Source organism: Saccoglossus kowalevskii, chromosome 9 (assembly GCF_978046115.1).
Source record: "Saccoglossus kowalevskii chromosome 9, keSacKowa6.1, whole genome shotgun sequence".
NCBI classification, from domain to species: Eukaryota; Metazoa; Hemichordata; class Enteropneusta; family Harrimaniidae; genus Saccoglossus; species Saccoglossus kowalevskii.
This window is the reverse complement of record NC_140649.1, coordinates 39830094-39851512: the sequence shown is the minus strand read 5'-3', so window position 1 is coordinate 39851512 and position 21419 is coordinate 39830094. Positions and strand designations below refer to the sequence as shown.

The 21419-nt window shown below is 36.2% G+C and overlaps 1 protein-coding gene across 5 annotated transcripts in view; it reads right to left on the bottom strand.

Moving 5' to 3' along the window:
- LOC102806946 (ferric reductase 1-like) overlaps window positions 1–21419 on the bottom strand; it is a 188111-nt gene that overhangs the window by 21544 nt on the left and 145148 nt on the right. For all 5 annotated transcript variants that reach the window (XM_085503521.1, XM_085503522.1, XM_085503523.1 and 2 more), the window contains 2 exons: window positions 14829–14887; window positions 14471–14611 (listed from right to left, as the gene is read on the bottom strand). In XM_085503521.1, the coding sequence (XP_085359647.1) occupies window positions 14471–14611; window positions 14829–14887 (200 nt within the window). The remainder of the gene's footprint in view (window positions 1–14470; window positions 14612–14828; window positions 14888–21419) is intronic.

The window sequence follows — 21419 nt, the reverse complement described above, 5'->3', positions numbered from 1 at the left end:
ACATTCACAACATACCACTTTTCATGGTTAGGATTGACACTCTCAATATACTAAAAAACATCACTTTTCAGGGTTAGGATGGAGACCTTGATTACACTCACAACAGACCACTATTCATTGTTAGGATGGAGACCCTGATTACATTCACAACATACCACTTTTCATGGTTAGGATTGAGACTCTCAATATACTAAAACAGACCACTATTCATTGTTAGGATGGAGACCCTGATTACATTCACAACATACCACTATTCACGGTTAGGATTGAGACTCTCAATATACTAAAACAGACCACTATTCAGGGATAGGATGTAGGCCCTGATTACACTCACAACATACCACTTTTCATGGTTAGGATTGACACTCTCAATATACTAAAAAACATCACTATTCAGGGTTAGGATGGAGACCCTGATTACACTCACTACTGACCACTATTCAGGGTTAGGATGGAGACCCTGATTACACTCACAACAGACCACTATTCAGTGATAGGATGGAGACCCTGATTACACTCACAACATACCACTTTTCATGGTTAGTATTGAGACTCTCAATATACTAAAACAGACCACTATTCAGGGTTAGGATGGAGACCCTGATTACATTCACAACAGACCACTATTCATTGTTAGGATGGAGACCCTGATTACATTCACAACATACCACTTTTCATGGTTAGGATTGAGACTCAATATACTAAAACAGACCACTATTCAGGGATAGGATGGACACCCTGATTACACTCACAACATACCACTTTTCGTGGTTAGGATTGAGATCCTCAATATACTAAAACAGACCACTATTCAGGGTTAGGATGGACACCCTGATTACACCCACAACTCACCACTATTCAGTGATAGGATGCAGACCCTGATTACCCTCACAACAGACCTCTATTCAGTGATAGGACGGAGACCCTGATTACACCCACAACTGACCACTATTCAGGGATAGGATGTAGGCCCTGATTACACTCACAACAGACTACTGTTCAATGACAGGATAGAGAACCTGATTACACTCACAACATACCACTTTTCATGGTTAGGATTGAGATCCTCAATATACTAAAACAGACCACTATTCAGGGATAGGATGGACACCCTGATTACACTCACAACATACCACTTTTCGTGGTTAGGATTGAGATCCTCAATATACTAAAACAGACCACTATTCAGGGTTAGGATGGACACCCTGATTACACCCACAACTCACCACTATTCAGTGATAGGATGCAGACCCTGATTACCCTCACAACAGACCTCTATTCAGTGATAGGACGGAGACCCTGATTACACCCACAACTGACCACTATTCAGGGATAGGATGTAGGCCCTGATTACACTCACAACAGACTACTGTTCAATGACAGGATAGAGAACCTGATTACACTCACAACATACCACTTTTCATGGTTAGGATTGAGACTCTCAATATACTAAAACAGACCACTATTCAGTGTTAGGATGGAGACCCTGATTACACTCACAACAGACTACTGTTCAATGACAGGATAGAGAACCTGATTACATTCACAACATACCTCTTTTCATGGTTAGGATTGAGACTCTCAATATACTAAAACAGACCACTATTAAGGGTCAGGATGGCGATCCTGATTACACTCACAACAGACCACTATTTAGTGATAGGATGGAGACCCTGATTACATTCACAACAGACCACTTTTCATGGTTAGGATTGAGACTCTCAATATACTAAAAAACATCACTATTCAGGGTTAGGATGGAGACCCTGATTACACTCACAACATACCACTTTTCATGGTTAGGATTGACACTCTCAATATACTAAAAAACATCACTATTCAGGGTTAGGATGGAGACCCTGATTACACTCACTACTGACCACTATTCACGGTTAGGATGGAGACCCTGATTACACTCACAACAGACCACTATTCAGTGATAGGATGGAGACCCTGATTACACTCACAACAGACCACTTTTCATTGTTAGGATTGAGACTCAATATACTAAAACAGACCACTATTCAGGGATAGGATGGACACCCTGATTACACCCACAACAGACCACTATTCAGTGATAGGATGGAGACCCTGATTGCACTCATAACAGACCACTTTTCAGGGTTAGGATGGAGACCCTGATTACATTCACAACATACCACTTTTCATGGTTAGGATTGAGACTCTCAATATACTAAAACAGACCACTATTCAGGGTTAGGATGGAGATCCTGATTACATTCACAACAGACCACTTTTCATTGTTAGGATTGAGACTCAATATACTAAAACAGACCACTATTCAGGGATAGGATGGACACCCTGATTACACCCACAACAGACCACTATTCAGTGATAGGATGGAGACCCTGATTGCACTCATAACAGACCACTTTTCAGGGTTAGGATGGAGACCCTGATTACATTCACAACATACCACTTTTCATGGTTAGGATTGAGACTCTCAATATACTAAAACAGACCACTATTCAGGGTTAGGATGGAGACCCTGATTACATTCACAACATACCACTTTTCATTGTTAGGATTGAGACCGTCAATATACTAAAACAGACCACTATTCAGGGTTAGGATGGACACCCTGATTCCATTCACAACATACCACTTTTCATTGTTAGGATTGAGACTCTCAATATACTAAAACAGACCACTATTCAGGGTTAGGATTGAGACTCTCAATATACTAAAACAGACCACTATTCAGTGATAGGATGGAGACCCTGATTACACTCACTACTGAACACTATTCAGGGTTAGGATGGAGACCCAGATTATATTCACAACATACCACTTTTCATGGTTAGGATTGAGACTCTCAATATACTAAAACAGACTACTATTCAGGGTTAGGATGGACACCCTGATTACACCCACAACAGACCACTATTCAGTGATAGGATGGAGACCCTGATTACATTCACAACATACCACTTTTCATGGTTAGGATTGAGACTCAATATACTAAAACAGACCACTATTCAGGGATAGGATGTAGGCCCTGATTACACTCACAACATACCACTATTCACGGTTAGGATTGAGACTCTCAATATACTAAAACAGACCACTATTCAGGGATAGGATGTAGGCCCTGATTACACTCACAACATACCACTTTTCATGGTTAGGATTGACACTCTCAATATACTAAAAAACATCACTATTCAGGGTTAGGATGGAGACCCTGATTACACTCACTACTGACCACTATTCAGGGTTAGGATGGAGACCCTGATTACACTCACAACAGACCACTATTCAGTGATAGGATGGAGACCCTGATTACACTCACAACATACCACTTTTCATGGTTAGTATTGAGACTCTCAATATACTAAAACAGACCACTATTCAGGGTTAGGATGGAGACCCTGATTACATTCACAACAGACCACTATTCATTGTTAGGATGGAGACCCTGATTACATTCACAACATACCACTTTTCATGGTTAGGATTGAGACTCAATATACTAAAACAGACCACTATTCAGGGATAGGATGTAGGCCCTGATTACACTCACAACATACCACTATTCACGGTTAGGATTGAGATCCTCAATATACTAAAACAGACCACTATTCAGGGATAGGATGGAGACCCTGATTACATTCACAACATAACACTTTTCATGGTTAGGATTGAGATCCTCAATATACTAAAACAGACCACTATTCAGGGATAGGATGGAGACCCTGATTACATTCACAACATACCACTTTTCATGGTTAGGATTGAGATCCTCAATATACTAAAACAGACCACTTTTCAGGGATAGGATGGAGACCCTGATTACACTCACAACATACCACTTTTCATGGTTAGGATTGAGATCCTCAATATACTAAAACAGACCACTATTCAGTGATAGGATGGAGACCCTGATTACATTCACAACATACCACTTTTCATGGTTAGGATTGAGATCCTCAATATACTAAAACAGACCACTATTCAGTGATAGGATGTAGGCCCTGATTACACTCACAACATACCACTTTTCATGGTTAGGATTGAGATCCTCAATATACTAAAACAGACCACTATTCAGGGATAGGATGGAGACCCTGACTACACTCACAACATACCACTTTTCATGGTTAGGATTGAGACCCTCAATATACTAAAACAGACCACTATTCAGTGTTAGGATGGAGACCCTGATTACACCCACAACAGACTACTGTTCAATGACAGGATAGAGAACCTGATTACACTCACAACATACCACTTTTCATGGTTAGGATTGAGATCCTCAATATACTAAAACAGACCACTATTCAGGGATAGGATGGACACCCTGATTACACTCACAACATACCACTTTTCGTGGTTAGGATTGAGATCCTCAATATACTAAAACAGACCACTATTCAGGGTTAGGATGGACACCCTGATTACACCCACAACTCACCACTATTCAGTGATAGGATGCAGACCCTGATTACCCTCACAACAGACCTCTATTCAGTGATAGGACGGAGACCCTGATTACACCCACAACTGACCACTATTCAGGGATAGGATGTAGGCCCTGATTACACTCACAACAGACTACTGTTCAATGACAGGATAGAGAACCTGATTACACTCACAACATACCACTTTTCATGGTTAGGATTGAGATCCTCAATATACTAAAACAGACCACTATTCAGTGATAGGATGGAGACCCTGATTACACTCACAACAGACTACTGTTCAATGACAGGATAGAGAACCTGATTACATTCACAACATACCTCTTTTCATGGTTAGGATTGAGACTCTCAATATACTAAAACAGACCACTATTCAGGGTTAGGATGGAGACCCTGATTACATTCACAACATACCACTTTTCATTGTTAGGATTGAGACCCTCAATATACTAAAACAGACCACTGTTCAGTGATAGGATGGAGACCCTGATTACATTCACAACATACCACTTTTCATTGTTAGGATTGAGACTCTCAATAAACTAAAACAGACCACTATTCATGGTTAGGATTGAGATCCTCAATATACTAAAACAGACCACTATTCAGTGATAGGATGGAGACCCTGATTACACTCACAACAGACTACTGTTCAATGACAGGATAGAGAACCTGATTACATTCACAACATACCACTTTTCATGGTTAGGATTGAGACTCTCAATATACTAAAACAGACCACTATTCAGGGTTAGGATGGAGACCCTGATTACATTCACAACATACCACTTTTCATTGTTAGGATTGAGACCCTCAATAAACTAAAACAGACCACTGTTCAGTGATAGGATGGAGACCCTGATTACATTCACAACAGACCACTTTTCATGGTTAGGATTGAGACTCTCAATAAACTAAAACAGACCACTATTCATGGTTAGGATGGAGACCCTGATTACACTCACAACATACCACTTTTCATGGTTAGGATTGAGACTCTCAATATACTAAAACAGACCACTATTCAGTGATAGGATGGAGACCCTGATTACACTCACTACTGAACACTATTCAGGGTTAGGATGGAGACCCAGATTATATTCACAACATACCACTTTTCATGGTTAGGATTGAGACTCTCAATATACTAAAACAGACCACTATTCAGGGATAGGATGGAGACCCTGATTACACTCACAACAGACCACTATTCAGTGATAGGATGGAGACCCAGATTATATTCACAACATACCACTATTCATGGTTAGGATTGAGACTCTCAATATACTAAAACAGACCACTATTCAGTGATAGGATGGAGACCCTGATTACACTCACTACTGAACACTATTCAGGGTTAGGATGGAGACCCAGATTATATTCACAACATACCACTTTTCATGGTTAGGATTGAGACTCTCAATATACTAAAACAGACCACTATTCAGGGATAGGATGGAGACCCTGACTACACTCACAACATACCACTTTTCGTGGTTAGGATTGAGATCCTCAATATACTAAAACAGACCACTATTCAGGGTTAGGATGGACACCCTGATTACACCCACAACAGACCACTATTCAGTGATAGGATGGAGACCCTGATTGCACTCATAACAGACCACTTTTCAGGGTTAGGATGGAGACCTTGATTACACTCACAACAGACCACTATTCATTGTTAGGATGGAGACCCTGATTACATTCACAACATACCACTTTTCATGGTTAGGATTGAGACTCTCAATATACTAAAACAGACCACTATTCAGGGATAGGATGTAGGCCCTGATTACACTCACAACATACCACTTTTCATGGTTAGGGTTGAGACTCTCAATATACTAAAACAGACCACTATTCAGTGATAGGATGGAGACCCTGATTACATTCACAACATACCACTTTTCATGGTTAGGATTGAGACTCAATATACTAAAACAGACCACTATTCAGGGATAGGATGTAGGCCCTGATTACACTCACAACATACCACTTTTCACGGTTAGGATTGAGACTCTCAATATACTAAAACAGACCACTATTCAGGGTTAGGATGGAGACCCTGATTACATTCACAACATACCACTTTTCATGGTTAGGATTGAGATCCTCAATATACTAAAACAGACCACTATTCAGGGATAGGATGGAGACCCTGATTACATTCACAACATACCACTTTTCATGGTTAGGATTGAGATCCTCAATATACTAAAACAGACCACTATTCAGGGATAGGATGGAGACCCTGATTACATTCACAACATACCACTTTTCATGGTTAGGATTGAGATCCTCAATATACTAAAACAGACCACTATTCAGGGATAGGATGGAGACCCTGATTACATTCACAACATACCACTTTTCATGGTTAGGATTGAGATCCTCAATATACTAAAACAGACCACTATTCAGGGATAGGATGGAGACCCTGATTACACTCACAACATACCACTTTTCATGGTTAGGATTGAGATCCTCAATATACTAAAACAGACCACTATTCAGGGATAGGATGGAGACCCTGATTACATTCACAACATACCACTTTTCATGGTTAGGATTGAGATCCTCAATATACTAAAACAGACCACTATTCAGGGATAGGATGGAGACCCTGATTACATTCACAACATACCACTTTTCATGGTTAGGATTGAGATCCTCAATATACTAAAACAGACCACTATTCAGTGATAGGATGGAGACCCTGATTACACTCACAACATACCACTTTTCATGGTTAGGATTGAGATCCTCAATATACTAAAACAGACCACTATTCAGTGATAGGATGGAGACCCTGATTACATTCACAACATACCACTTTTCATGGTTAGGATTGAGATCCTCAATATACTAAAACAGACCACTATTCAGTGATAGGATGTAGGCCCTGATTACACTCACAACATACCACTTTTCATGGTTAGGATTGAGATCCTCAATATACTAAAACAGACCACTATTCAGGGATAGGATGGAGACCCTGACTACACTCACAACATACCACTTTTCATGGTTAGGATTGAGACCCTCAATATACTAAAACAGAACACTATTCAGGGATAGGATGTAGGCCCTGATTACACTCACAACAGACTACTGTTCAATGACAGGATAGAGAACCTGATTACACTCACAACATACCACTTTTCATGGTTAGGATTGAGATCCTCAATATACTAAAACAGACCACTATTCAGGGATAGGATGGACACCCTGATTACACTCACAACATACCACTTTTCGTGGTTAGGATTGAGATCCTCAATATACTAAAACAGACCACTATTCAGGGTTAGGATGGACACCCTGATTACACCCACAACTCACCACTATTCAGTGATAGGATGCAGACCCTGATTACCCTCACAACAGACCTCTATTCAGTGATAGGACGGAGACCCTGATTACACCCACAACTGACCACTATTCAGGGATAGGATGTAGGCCCTGATTACACTCACAACAGACTACTGTTCAATGACAGGATAGAGAACCTGATTACACTCACAACATACCACTTTTCATGGTTAGGATTGAGATCCTCAATATACTAAAACAGACCACTATTCAGGGATAGGATGGACACCCTGATTACACTCACAACATACCACTTTTCGTGGTTAGGATTGAGATCCTCAATATACTAAAACAGACCACTATTCAGGGTTAGGATGGACACCCTGATTACACCCACAACTCACCACTATTCAGTGATAGGATGCAGACCCTGATTACCCTCACAACAGACCTCTATTCAGTGATAGGACGGAGACCCTGATTACACCCACAACTGACCACTATTCAGGGATAGGATGTAGGCCCTGATTACACTCACAACAGACTACTGTTCAATGACAGGATAGAGAACCTGATTACACTCACAACATACCACTTTTCATGGTTAGGATTGAGACTCTCAATATACTAAAACAGACCACTATTCAGTGTTAGGATGGAGACCCTGATTACACTCACAACAGACTACTGTTCAATGACAGGATAGAGAACCTGATTACATTCACAACATACCTCTTTTCATGGTTAGGATTGAGACTCTCAATATACTAAAACAGACCACTATTAAGGGTCAGGATGGCGATCCTGATTACACTCACAACAGACCACTATTTAGTGATAGGATGGAGACCCTGATTACATTCACAACAGACCACTTTTCATGGTTAGGATTGAGACTCTCAATATACTAAAAAACATCACTATTCAGGGTTAGGATGGAGACCCTGATTACACTCACAACATACCACTTTTCATGGTTAGGATTGACACTCTCAATATACTAAAAAACATCACTATTCAGGGTTAGGATGGAGACCCTGATTACACTCACTACTGACCACTATTCACGGTTAGGATGGAGACCCTGATTACACTCACAACAGACCACTATTCAGTGATAGGATGGAGACCCTGATTACACTCACAACAGACCACTTTTCATTGTTAGGATTGAGACTCAATATACTAAAACAGACCACTATTCAGGGATAGGATGGACACCCTGATTACACCCACAACAGACCACTATTCAGTGATAGGATGGAGACCCTGATTGCACTCATAACAGACCACTTTTCAGGGTTAGGATGGAGACCCTGATTACATTCACAACATACCACTTTTCATGGTTAGGATTGAGACTCTCAATATACTAAAACAGACCACTATTCAGGGTTAGGATGGAGATCCTGATTACATTCACAACAGACCACTTTTCATTGTTAGGATTGAGACTCAATATACTAAAACAGACCACTATTCAGGGATAGGATGGACACCCTGATTACACCCACAACAGACCACTATTCAGTGATAGGATGGAGACCCTGATTGCACTCATAACAGACCACTTTTCAGGGTTAGGATGGAGACCCTGATTACATTCACAACATACCACTTTTCATGGTTAGGATTGAGACTCTCAATATACTAAAACAGACCACTATTCAGGGTTAGGATGGAGACCCTGATTACATTCACAACATACCACTTTTCATTGTTAGGATTGAGACCGTCAATATACTAAAACAGACCACTATTCAGGGTTAGGATGGACACCCTGATTCCATTCACAACATACCACTTTTCATTGTTAGGATTGAGACTCTCAATATACTAAAACAGACCACTATTCAGGGTTAGGATTGAGACTCTCAATATACTAAAACAGACCACTATTCAGTGATAGGATGGAGACCCTGATTACACTCACTACTGAACACTATTCAGGGTTAGGATGGAGACCCAGATTATATTCACAACATACCACTTTTCATGGTTAGGATTGAGACTCTCAATATACTAAAACAGACTACTATTCAGGGTTAGGATGGACACCCTGATTACACCCACAACAGACCACTATTCAGTGATAGGATGGAGACCCTGATTACATTCACAACATACCACTTTTCATGGTTAGGATTGAGACTCAATATACTAAAACAGACCACTATTCAGGGATAGGATGTAGGCCCTGATTACACTCACAACATACCACTATTCACGGTTAGGATTGAGACTCTCAATATACTAAAACAGACCACTATTCAGGGATAGGATGTAGGCCCTGATTACACTCACAACATACCACTTTTCATGGTTAGGATTGACACTCTCAATATACTAAAAAACATCACTATTCAGGGTTAGGATGGAGACCCTGATTACACTCACTACTGACCACTATTCAGGGTTAGGATGGAGACCCTGATTACACTCACAACAGACCACTATTCAGTGATAGGATGGAGACCCTGATTACACTCACAACATACCACTTTTCATGGTTAGTATTGAGACTCTCAATATACTAAAACAGACCACTATTCAGGGTTAGGATGGAGACCCTGATTACATTCACAACAGACCACTATTCATTGTTAGGATGGAGACCCTGATTACATTCACAACATACCACTTTTCATGGTTAGGATTGAGACTCAATATACTAAAACAGACCACTATTCAGGGATAGGATGTAGGCCCTGATTACACTCACAACATACCACTATTCACGGTTAGGATTGAGACTCTCAATATACTAAAACAGACCACTATTCAGGGATAGGATGGAGACCCTGATTACATTCACAACATACCACATTTCATTGATAGGATTGAGACTCTCAATATACTAAAACAGACCACTATTCAGGGTTAGGATAGAGACCCTGATTACACCCACAACTGACCACTATTCAGTGATAGGATTGAGACCCTTATTACACTCACAACAGACCACTATTCAGGGTTAGGATAGAGACCCTGATTACATTCACAACATACCACTTTTCATGGTTAGGATTGAGACTCTCAATATACTAAAACAGACCACTATTCAGGGTTAGGATGGAGATCCTGATTACACTCACAACAGACCACTATTCAGGGTTAGGATGGAGACCCTGATTACATTCACAACATACCACTTTTCATTGTTAGGATTGAGACCCTCAATATACTAAAACAGACCACTATTCAGGGTTAGGATGGACACCCTGATTCCATTCACAACATACCACTTGTCATGGTTAGGATGGAGACTCTCAATATACTAAAACAGACCACTATTCAGGGTTAGGATGGACACCCTGATTACATTCACAACATACCACTTTTCATGGTTAGGATTGAAACCCTCAATATACTAAAACAGACCACTATTCAGGGTTAGGATGGACACCCTGATTACATTCACAACATACCACTTTTCATTGTTAGGATTGAGATCCTCAATATACTAAAACAGACCACTATTCAGGGTTAGGATGGACACCCTGATTACATTCACAACATACCACTTGTCATGGTTAGGATTGAGACTCTCAATATACTAAAACAGACCACTATTCAGGGTTAGGATGGACACCCTGATTACATTCACAACATACCACTTTTCATGGTTAGGATTGAGACTCTCAATATACTAAAACAGACTACTATTCAGGGTTAGGATGGAGACCCTGATTACATTCACAACATACCACTTTTCATTGTTAGGATTGAGACCCTCAATATACTAAAACAGACCACTATTCAGGGTTAGGATGGACACCCTGATTACATTCACAACATACCACTTGTCATGGTTAGGATTGAGACTCTCAATATACTAAAACAGACCACTGTTCAGTGATAGGATGGAGACCCTGATTACATTCACAACAGACCACTTTTCATGGTTAGGATTGAGACTCTCAATATACTAAAACAGACCACTATTCAGGGTTAGGATGGAGACCCTGATTACATTCACAACAGACCACTTTTCATGGTTAGGATTGAGACTCTCAATATACTAAAGCAGACCACTATTCAGGGTTAGGATAGAGACCCTGATTACACCCACAACTGACCACTATTCAGTGATAGGATGGAGACCCTTATTACACTCACAACAGACCACTATTCAGGGTTAGGATAGAGACCCTGATTACATTCACAACATACCACTTGTCATGGTTAGGATTGAGACTCTCAATATACTAAAACAGACCACTATTCAGGGTTAGGATGGAGATCCTGATTACACTCACAACAGACCACTATTCAGTGATAGGATGGAGAACCTGATTACACTCACAACATACCACTTTTCATGGTTAGGATTGAGACTCTCAATATACTAAAACAGACCACTATTCAGGGTTAGGATGGACACCCTGATTACATTCACAACATACCACTTGTCATGGTTAGGATTGAGATCCTCAATATACTAAAACAGACCACTATTCAGGGTTAGGATGGACACCCTGATTACATTCACAACATACCACTTTTCATGGTTAGGATTGAGACTCTCAATATACTAAAACAGACCACTATTCAGGGTTAGGATGGACACCCTGATTACATTCACAACATACCACTTTTCATTGTTAGGATTGAGACCCTCAATATACTAAAACAGACCACTATTCAGGGTTAGGATGGACACCCTGATTACATTCACAACATACCACTTGTCATGGTTAGGATTGAGACTCTCAATATACTAAAACAGACCACTATTCAGGGTTAGGATGGACACCCTGATTACATTCACAACATACCACATTTCATGGTTAGGATTGAGACCCTCAATATACTAAAACAGACCACTATTCAGGGTTAGGATGGACACCCTGATTCCATTCACAACATACCACTTGTCATGGTTAGGATGGAGACTCTCAATATACTAAAACAGACCACTATTCAGGGTTAGGATGGAGACCCTGATTACACTCACAACATACCACTTTTCATTGTTAGGATTGAGACCCTCAATATACTAAAACAGACCACTATTCAGGGTTAGGATGGACACCCTGATTACATTCACAACATACCACTTGTCATGGTTAGGATGGAGACTCTCAATATACTAAAACAGACCACTATTCAGGGTTAGGATGGACACCCTGATTACATTCACAACATACCACTTTTCATTGTTAGGATTGAGACCCTCAATATACTAAAACAGACCACTGTTCAGTGATAGGATGGAGACCCTGATTACATTCACAACAGACCACTTTTCATGGTTAGGATTGAGACTCTCAATATACTAAAACAGACCACTATTCAGGGTTAGGATGGAGACCCTGATTACATTCACAACAGACCACTTTTCATGGTTAGGATTGAGACTCTCAATATACTAAAACAGACCACTATTCAGGGTTAGGATGGAGACCCTGATTACATTCACAACAGACCACTTTTCATGGTTAGGATTGAGACTCTCAATATACTAAAACAGACCACTATTCAGGGTTAGGATGGAGACCCTGATTACATTCACAACAGACCACTTTTCATGGTTAGGATTGAGACTCTCAATATACTAAAACAGACCACTATTCAGGGTTAGGATAGAGACCCTGATTACACCAACAACTGACCACTATTCAGTGATAGGATGGAGACCCTTATTACACTCACAACAGACCACTATTCAGGGTTAGGATAGAGACCCTGATTACATTCACAACATACCACTTGTCATGGTTAGGATTGAGACTCTCAATATACTAAAACAGACCACTATTCAGGGTTAGGATGGAGATCCTGATTACACTCACAACAGACCACTATTCAGTGATAGGATGGAGAACCTGATTACACTCACAACATACCACTTTTCATGGTTAGGATTGAGACTCTCAATATACTAAAACAGACCACTATTCAGGGTTAGGATGGACACCCTGATTACATTCACAACATACCACTTGTCATGGTTAGGATTGAGACTCTCAATATACTAAAACAGACCACTATTCAGGGTTAGGATGGAGACCCTGATTACACTCACAACATACCACTTTTCATTGTTAGGATTGAGACCCTCAATATACTAAAACAGACCACTATTCAGGGTTAGGATGGAGACCCTGACTACACTCACAACATACCACTTTTCATTGTTAGGATTGAGACCCTCAATATACTAAAACAGACCACTATTCAGGGTTAGGATGGACACCCTGATTACACCCACAACTCACCACTATTCAGTGATAGGATGCAGACCCTGATTACCCTCACAACAGACCTCTATTCAGTGATAGGACGGAGACCCTGATTACACCCACAACTGACCACTATTCAGGGATAGGACGAAGACCCTGATTACACCTACAACAGACCACTATTGAGTGACAGGATATAGACCATGATTATACTCACAACTGACTACTATTCTGGGTGAGGATGGAGACGCTAAATATACTAAAACAGACCACTGTTCACTGATAGGATGGAGAACCTTATTACACACACAACATACAAATTGATGTGCATATGTATAATATTTTGTATAATATATGTGTGAAGTTTGAATGTAATTGGTAAAGGCATGTCTAAAATATAGGTCCAGACACACACACAGACACACACACATGCACGCATCCATGAGTCCTTGTTTTTTGGACTGCACTCTAACTCACAAAAATCTTAGTGTTAAATTTGATAAAAATGCTAATAATGCAAAAACTCACCAGCATTTTTTGCAACACATTTAGTGACTTCCAGAAAAAGTTCTATGAGAACATGAAAGCAAACCCAGCCTACAAAGACCCAGGTTGTATACTGCGGAAGGTCCAATGCAGACAGATCCATTCCAATAAAAATACATGCGACTATACAATAACAAAAATATGTATTTAAAAAAAATATATTATTTAACACATTTTGGAGAATTGAGAATAAATGAACTTAAAATAAAATGTTGACTGCAGATGCACATAAGGTATCATGTGCAAAATTAAGACTACATAATTGAAAAATTAACAAAAGTAAAATCCTTCCAAATACAAACAATTGGTAAATGAAGCAACAATTGGTGTGGTCACTTACTAGCGAGTATGAACGCAGAGTTGCCGACGGCCCAATGAGCCCAGTTGAAAACATGACGTCTAAATAAAGAAATTAAGTAAAGAAATTTACAAGAAAGAAAGCAAAATACCATTGATTGCACACAAGTCCCTCATGGGTATGAGTGAAAATACAAGTATTTACCACATTAGTAAAATGATAAAACTTGCTTTAACTATTGCGTTAGATCTCTTAGTCAATGTTCTCAAAGAATATGGACAGTTCTTTAAGTAAATCTTATGTAATGATACCAAGACAAGTAAGATAGTTATGGTCAGTTATTTAAGTGAATGTTACTTAATGATACCAAGACCAATAAGATAGTTATGGTCAGTTATTTAAGTAAATCTTATGTAATGATAACAAGACAAGTAAGATAGTTATGGTCAGTTATTTAAGTGAATGTTACTTAATGATACCAAGACCAATAAGATAGTTATGGTCAGTTATTTAAGTAAATGTTATGTAATGATACCAAGACCAATAAGATAGTTATGGTCAGTTATTTAAGTAAATGTTACTTAATGATACCAAGACCAATAAGATAGTTATGGTCAGTTATTTAAGTAAATGTTATGTAATGATACCAAGACCTATAAGATAGTTATGGTCAGTTATTTAAGTAAATGTTACTTAATGATACCAAGACCAATAAGATAGTTATGGTCAGTTATTTAAGTAAATGTTATGTAATGATACCAAGACCTATAAGATAGTTATGGTCAGTTATTTAAGTAAATGTTACATAATGATAGCAAGACCAATAAGATAATTATGGTCAGTTATTTAAGTAAATGTTATGTAATGATGCCAAGACAAGTAAGATAGTTATGGTCAGTTATTTAAGTAAATGTTATGTAATGATACCAAGACCTATAAAATAGTTATGGTCAGTTATTTAAGTAAATGTTACTTAATGATACCAAGACCAATAAGATAGTTATGGTCAGTTATTTAAGTAAATGTTATGTAATGAAACCAAGACAAGTAAGATAGTTATGGTCAGTTATTTAAGTAAATGTTATGTAATGATACCAAGACCAATAAGATAGTTATGGTCAGTTATTTAAGTGAATGTTACTTAATGATACGAAGACCAATAAGATAGTTATGATCAGTTATTTATTAAGTAAATGTTACTTAATGATACCAAGACCAATAAGATAGTTACGGTCAGTTATTTAAGTGAATGTTACTTAATGATACCAAGACCAATAAGATAGTTATGGTCAGTTATTTAAGTGAATGTTACTTAATGATACCAAGACCAATAAGATAGTTATGGTCAGTTATTTAAGTAAATCTTATGTAATGATACCAAGACCAATAAGATAGTTATGGTCAGTTATTTAAGTAAATCTTATGTAATGATACCAAGACCAATAAGATAGTTATGGTCAGTTATTTAAGTAAATGTTATGTAATGATACCAAGACCTACAAGATAGTTATGGTCAGTTATTTAAGTAAATCTTATGTAATGATACCAAGACCAATAAGATAGTTATGGTCAGTTATTTAAGTAAATCTTATGTAATGATACCAAGACCAATAAGATAGTTATGGTCAGTTATTTAAGTAAATGTTATGTAATGATACCAAGACCTACAAGATAGTTATGGTCAGTTATTTAAGTGAATGTTACTTAATGATACCAAGACCAATAAGATAGTTATGATCAGTTCTTTAAGTAAATCTTATGTAATGATACCAAGACCAATAAGATAGTTATGGTCAGTTATTTAAGTAAATGTTATGTAATGATACCAAGACCAATAAGATAGATATGGTCAGTTATTTAAGTAAATGTTATGTAATGATACCAAGACCAATAAGATAGTTATGGTCAGTTATTTAAGTAAATGTTATGTAATGATACCAAGACCAATAAGATAGTTATGGTCAGTTATTTAAGTGAATGTTACTTAATGATACCAAGACCTATAAGATAGTTATGGTCAGTTATTTAAGTGAATGTTACTTAATGATACCAAGACCAATAAGATAGTTATGGTCAGTTATTTAAGTAAATGTTATGTAATGATACCAAGACCAATAAGATAGTTATGGTCAGTTATTTAAGTAAATCTTATGTAATGATACCAGACCAATAAGATAGTTATGGTCAGTTATTCAAGTAAATGTTACGTAATGATACCAAGACCAATAAGATAGTTATGGTCAGTTATTTAAGTAAATCTTATGTAATGATACCAAGACCAATAAGATAGTTATGGTCAGTTATTTAAGTAAATGTTATGTAATGATACGAAGACCAATAAGATAGTTATGGTCAGTTATTTAAGTAAATGTTACTTAATGATACCAAGACCTATAAGATAGTTATGGTCAGTAATTTAAGTGAATGTTATGTCATGATACCAAGACCTATAAGATAGTTATGGTCAGTTATTTAAGTAAATCTTATGTAATGATACCAAGACCAATAAGATAGTTATGGTCAGTTATTTAAGTAAATGTTACTTAATGATACCAAGACCAATAAGATAGTTATGGTCAGTTATTTAAGTAAATGTTATGTAATGATACCAAGACCAATAAGATAGTTATGGTCAGTTATTTAAGTAAATGTTACTTAATGATACCAAGACCAATAAGATAGTTATGGTCAGTTATTTAAGTAAATGTTATGTAATGATACCAAGACCAATAAGATAGTTATGGTCAGTTATTTAAGTAAATGTTATGTAATGATACCAAAACCAATAAGATAGTTATGGTCAGTTATTTAAGTAAATGTTATGTAATGATACCAAGACCTATAAGATAGTTATGGTCAGTTATTTAAGTAAATGTTACTTAATGATACCAAGACCAATAAGATAGTTATGGTCAGTTATTTAAGTAAATGTTATGTAATGATACCAAGACCTATAAGATAGTTATGGTCAGTTATTTAAGTAAATGTTACTTAATGATAGCAAGACCAATAAGATAGTTATGGTCAGTTATTTAAGTAAATGTTATGTAATGATACCAAGACAAGTAAGATAGTTATGGTTAGTTATTTAAGTGAATGTTACTTAATGATACGAAGACCAATAAGATAGTTATGATCAGTTATTTATTAAGTAAATGTTACTTAATGATACCAAGACCAATAAGATAGTTACGGTCAGTTATTTAAGTGAATGTTACTTAATGATACCAAGACCAATAAGATAGTTATGGCCAGTTATTTAAGTGAATGTTACTTAATGATACCAAGACCAATAAGATAGTTATGGTCAGTTATTTAAGTAAATCTTATGTAATGATACCAAGACCAATAAGATAGTTATGGTCAGTTATTTAAGTAAATCTTATGTAATGATACCAAGACCAATAAGATAGTTATGGTCAGTTATTTAAGTAAATGTTATGTAATGATACCAAGACCTACAAGATAGTTATGGTCAGTTATTTAAGTGAATGTTACTTAATGATACCAAGACCAATAAGATAGTTATGATCAGTTCTTTAAGTAAATCTTATGTAATGATACCAAGACCAATAAGATAGTTATGGTCAGTTATTTATTAAGTAAATGTTACTTAATGATACCAAGACCAATAAGATAGTTACGGTCAGTTCTTTAAGTAAATCTTATGTAATGATAGCAAGACCAATAAGATAGTTATGGTCAGTTATTTAAGTGAATGTTACTTAATGATACCAAGACCAATAAGATAGTTATGGTCAGTTATTTAAGTAAATGTTATGTAATGATACCAAGACCAATAAGATAGTTATGGTCAGTTATTTAAGTAAATGTTATGTAATGATACCAAGACCAATAAGATAGTTATGGTCAGTTATTTAAGTGAATGTTATGTAATGATACCAAGACCAATAAGATAGTTATGATCAGTTCTTTAAGTAAATCTTATGTAATGATACCAAGACCAATAAGATAGTTATGGTCAGTTATTTAAGTAAATGTTATGTAATGATACCAAGACCAATAAGATAGTTATGGTCAGTTATTTAAGTAAATGTTACTTAATGATACCAAGACCAATAAGATAGTTACGGTCAGTTCTTTAAGTAAATCTTATGTAATGATAGCAAGACCAATAAGATAGTTATGGTCAGTTATTTAAGTGAATGTTACTTAATGATACCAAGACAAGTAAGATAGTTATGGTCAGTTATTTAAGTAAATGTTATGTAATGATACCAAGACCAATAAGATAGTTATGGTCAGTTATTTAAGTGAATGTTACTTAATGATACCAAGACCAATAAGATAGTTATGATCAGTTATTTATTAAGTAAATGTTACTTAATGATACCAAGACCAATAAGATAGTTACGGTCAGTTATTTAAGTGAATGTTACTTAATGATACCAAGACCAATAAGATAGTTATGGTCAGTTATTTAAGTGAATGTTACTTAATGATACCAAGACCAATAAGATAGTTATGGTCAGTTATTTAAGTAAATCTTATGTAATGATACCAAGACCAATAAGATAGTTATGGTCAGTTATTTAAGTAAATCTTATGTAATGATACCAAGACCAATAAGATAGTTATGGTCAGTTATTTAAGTAAATGTTATGTAATGATACCAAGACCTACAAGATAGTTATGGTCAGTTATTAAAGTGAATGTTACTTAATGATACCAAGACCAATAAGATAGTTATGATCAGTTATTTAAGTAAATGTTATGTAATGATACCAAGACAAGTAAGATAGTTATGGTCAGTTATTTAAGTAAATGTTATGTAATGATACCAAGACCAATAAGATAGTTATGGTCAGTTATTTAAGTAAATGTTATGTAATGATACCAAGACCAATAAGATAGTTATGGTCAGTTATTTAAGTAAATGTTATGTAATGATACCAAGACCAATAACATAGTTATGGTCAGTTATTTAAGTAAATGTTATGTAATGATACCAAGACCAATAAGATAGTTATGGTCAGTTATTTAAGTGAATGTTACTTAATGATACAAAGACCAATAAGATAGTTATGGTCAGTTATTTAAGTGAATGTTATGTAATGATACCAAGACCAATAAGATAGTTATGATCAGTTCTTTAAGTAAATCTTATGTAATGATACCAAGACCAATAAGATAGTTATGGTCAGTTATTTAAGTAAATGTTATGTAATGATACCAAGACCAATAAGATAGTTATGGTCAGTTATTTAAGTAAATGTTACTTAATGATACCAAGACCAATAAGATAGTTACGGTCAGTTATTTAAGTGAATGTTATGTAATGATACCAAGACCAATAAGATAGTTATGATCAGTTATTTATTAAGTAAATGTTACTTAATGATACCAAGACCAATAAGATAGTTATGGTCAGTTATTTAAGTAAATCTTATGTAATGATACCAAGACCAATAAGATAGTTATGGTCAGTTATTTAAGTAAATGTTATGTAATGATACCAAGACCAATAAGATAGTTATGGTCAGTTATTTAAGTAAATGTTATGTAATGATACCAAGACCAATAAGATAGTTATGTTCAGTTATTTAAGTGAATGTTACTTAATGATACAAAGACCAATAAGATAGTTATGGTCAGTTATTTAAGTGAATGTTATGTAATGATACCAAGACCAATAAGATAGTTATGATCAGTTCTTTAAGTAAATCTTATGTAATGATACCAAGACCAATAAGATAGTTATGGTCAGTTATTTAAGTAAATGTTATGTAATGATACCAAGACCAATAAGATAGTTATGGTCAGTTATTTAAGTAAATGTTACTTAATGATACCAAGACCAATAAGATAGTTACGGTCAGTTCTTTAAGTAAATCTTATGTAATGATAGCAAGACCAATAAGATAGTTATGGTCAGTTATTTAAGTGAATGTTACTTAATGATACCAAGACAAGTAAAATAGTTATGGTCAGTTATTTAAGTAAATGTTATGTAATGATACCAAGACCAATAAGATAGTTATGGTCAGTTATTTAAGTGAATGTTACTTAATGATACCAAGACCAATAAGATAGTTATGATCAGTTATTTATTAAGTAAATGTTACTCAATGATACCAAGACCAATAAGATAGTTACGGTCAGTTATTTAAGTGAATGTTACTTAATGATACCAAGACCAATAAGATAGTTATGGTCAGTTATTTAAGTGAATGTTACTTAATGATACCAAGACTAATAAGATAGTTATGGTCAGTTATTTAAGTAAATCTTATGTAATGATACCAAGACCAATAAGATAGTTATGGTCAGTTATTTAAGTAAATCTTATGTAATGATACCAAGACCAATAAGATAGTTATGGTCAGTTATTTAAGTAAATGTTATGTAATGATACCAAGACCTACAAGATAGTTATGGTCAGTTATTTAAGTGAATGTTACTTAATGATACCAAGACCAATAAGATAGTTATGATCAGTTATTTAAGTAAATGTTATGTAATGATACCAAGACAAGTAAGATAGTTATGGTCAGTTATTTAAGTAAATGTTATGTAATGATACCAAGACCAATAAGATAGTTATGGTCAGTTATTTAAGTAAATGTTATGTAATGATACCAAGACCAATAAGATAGTTATGGTCAGTTATTT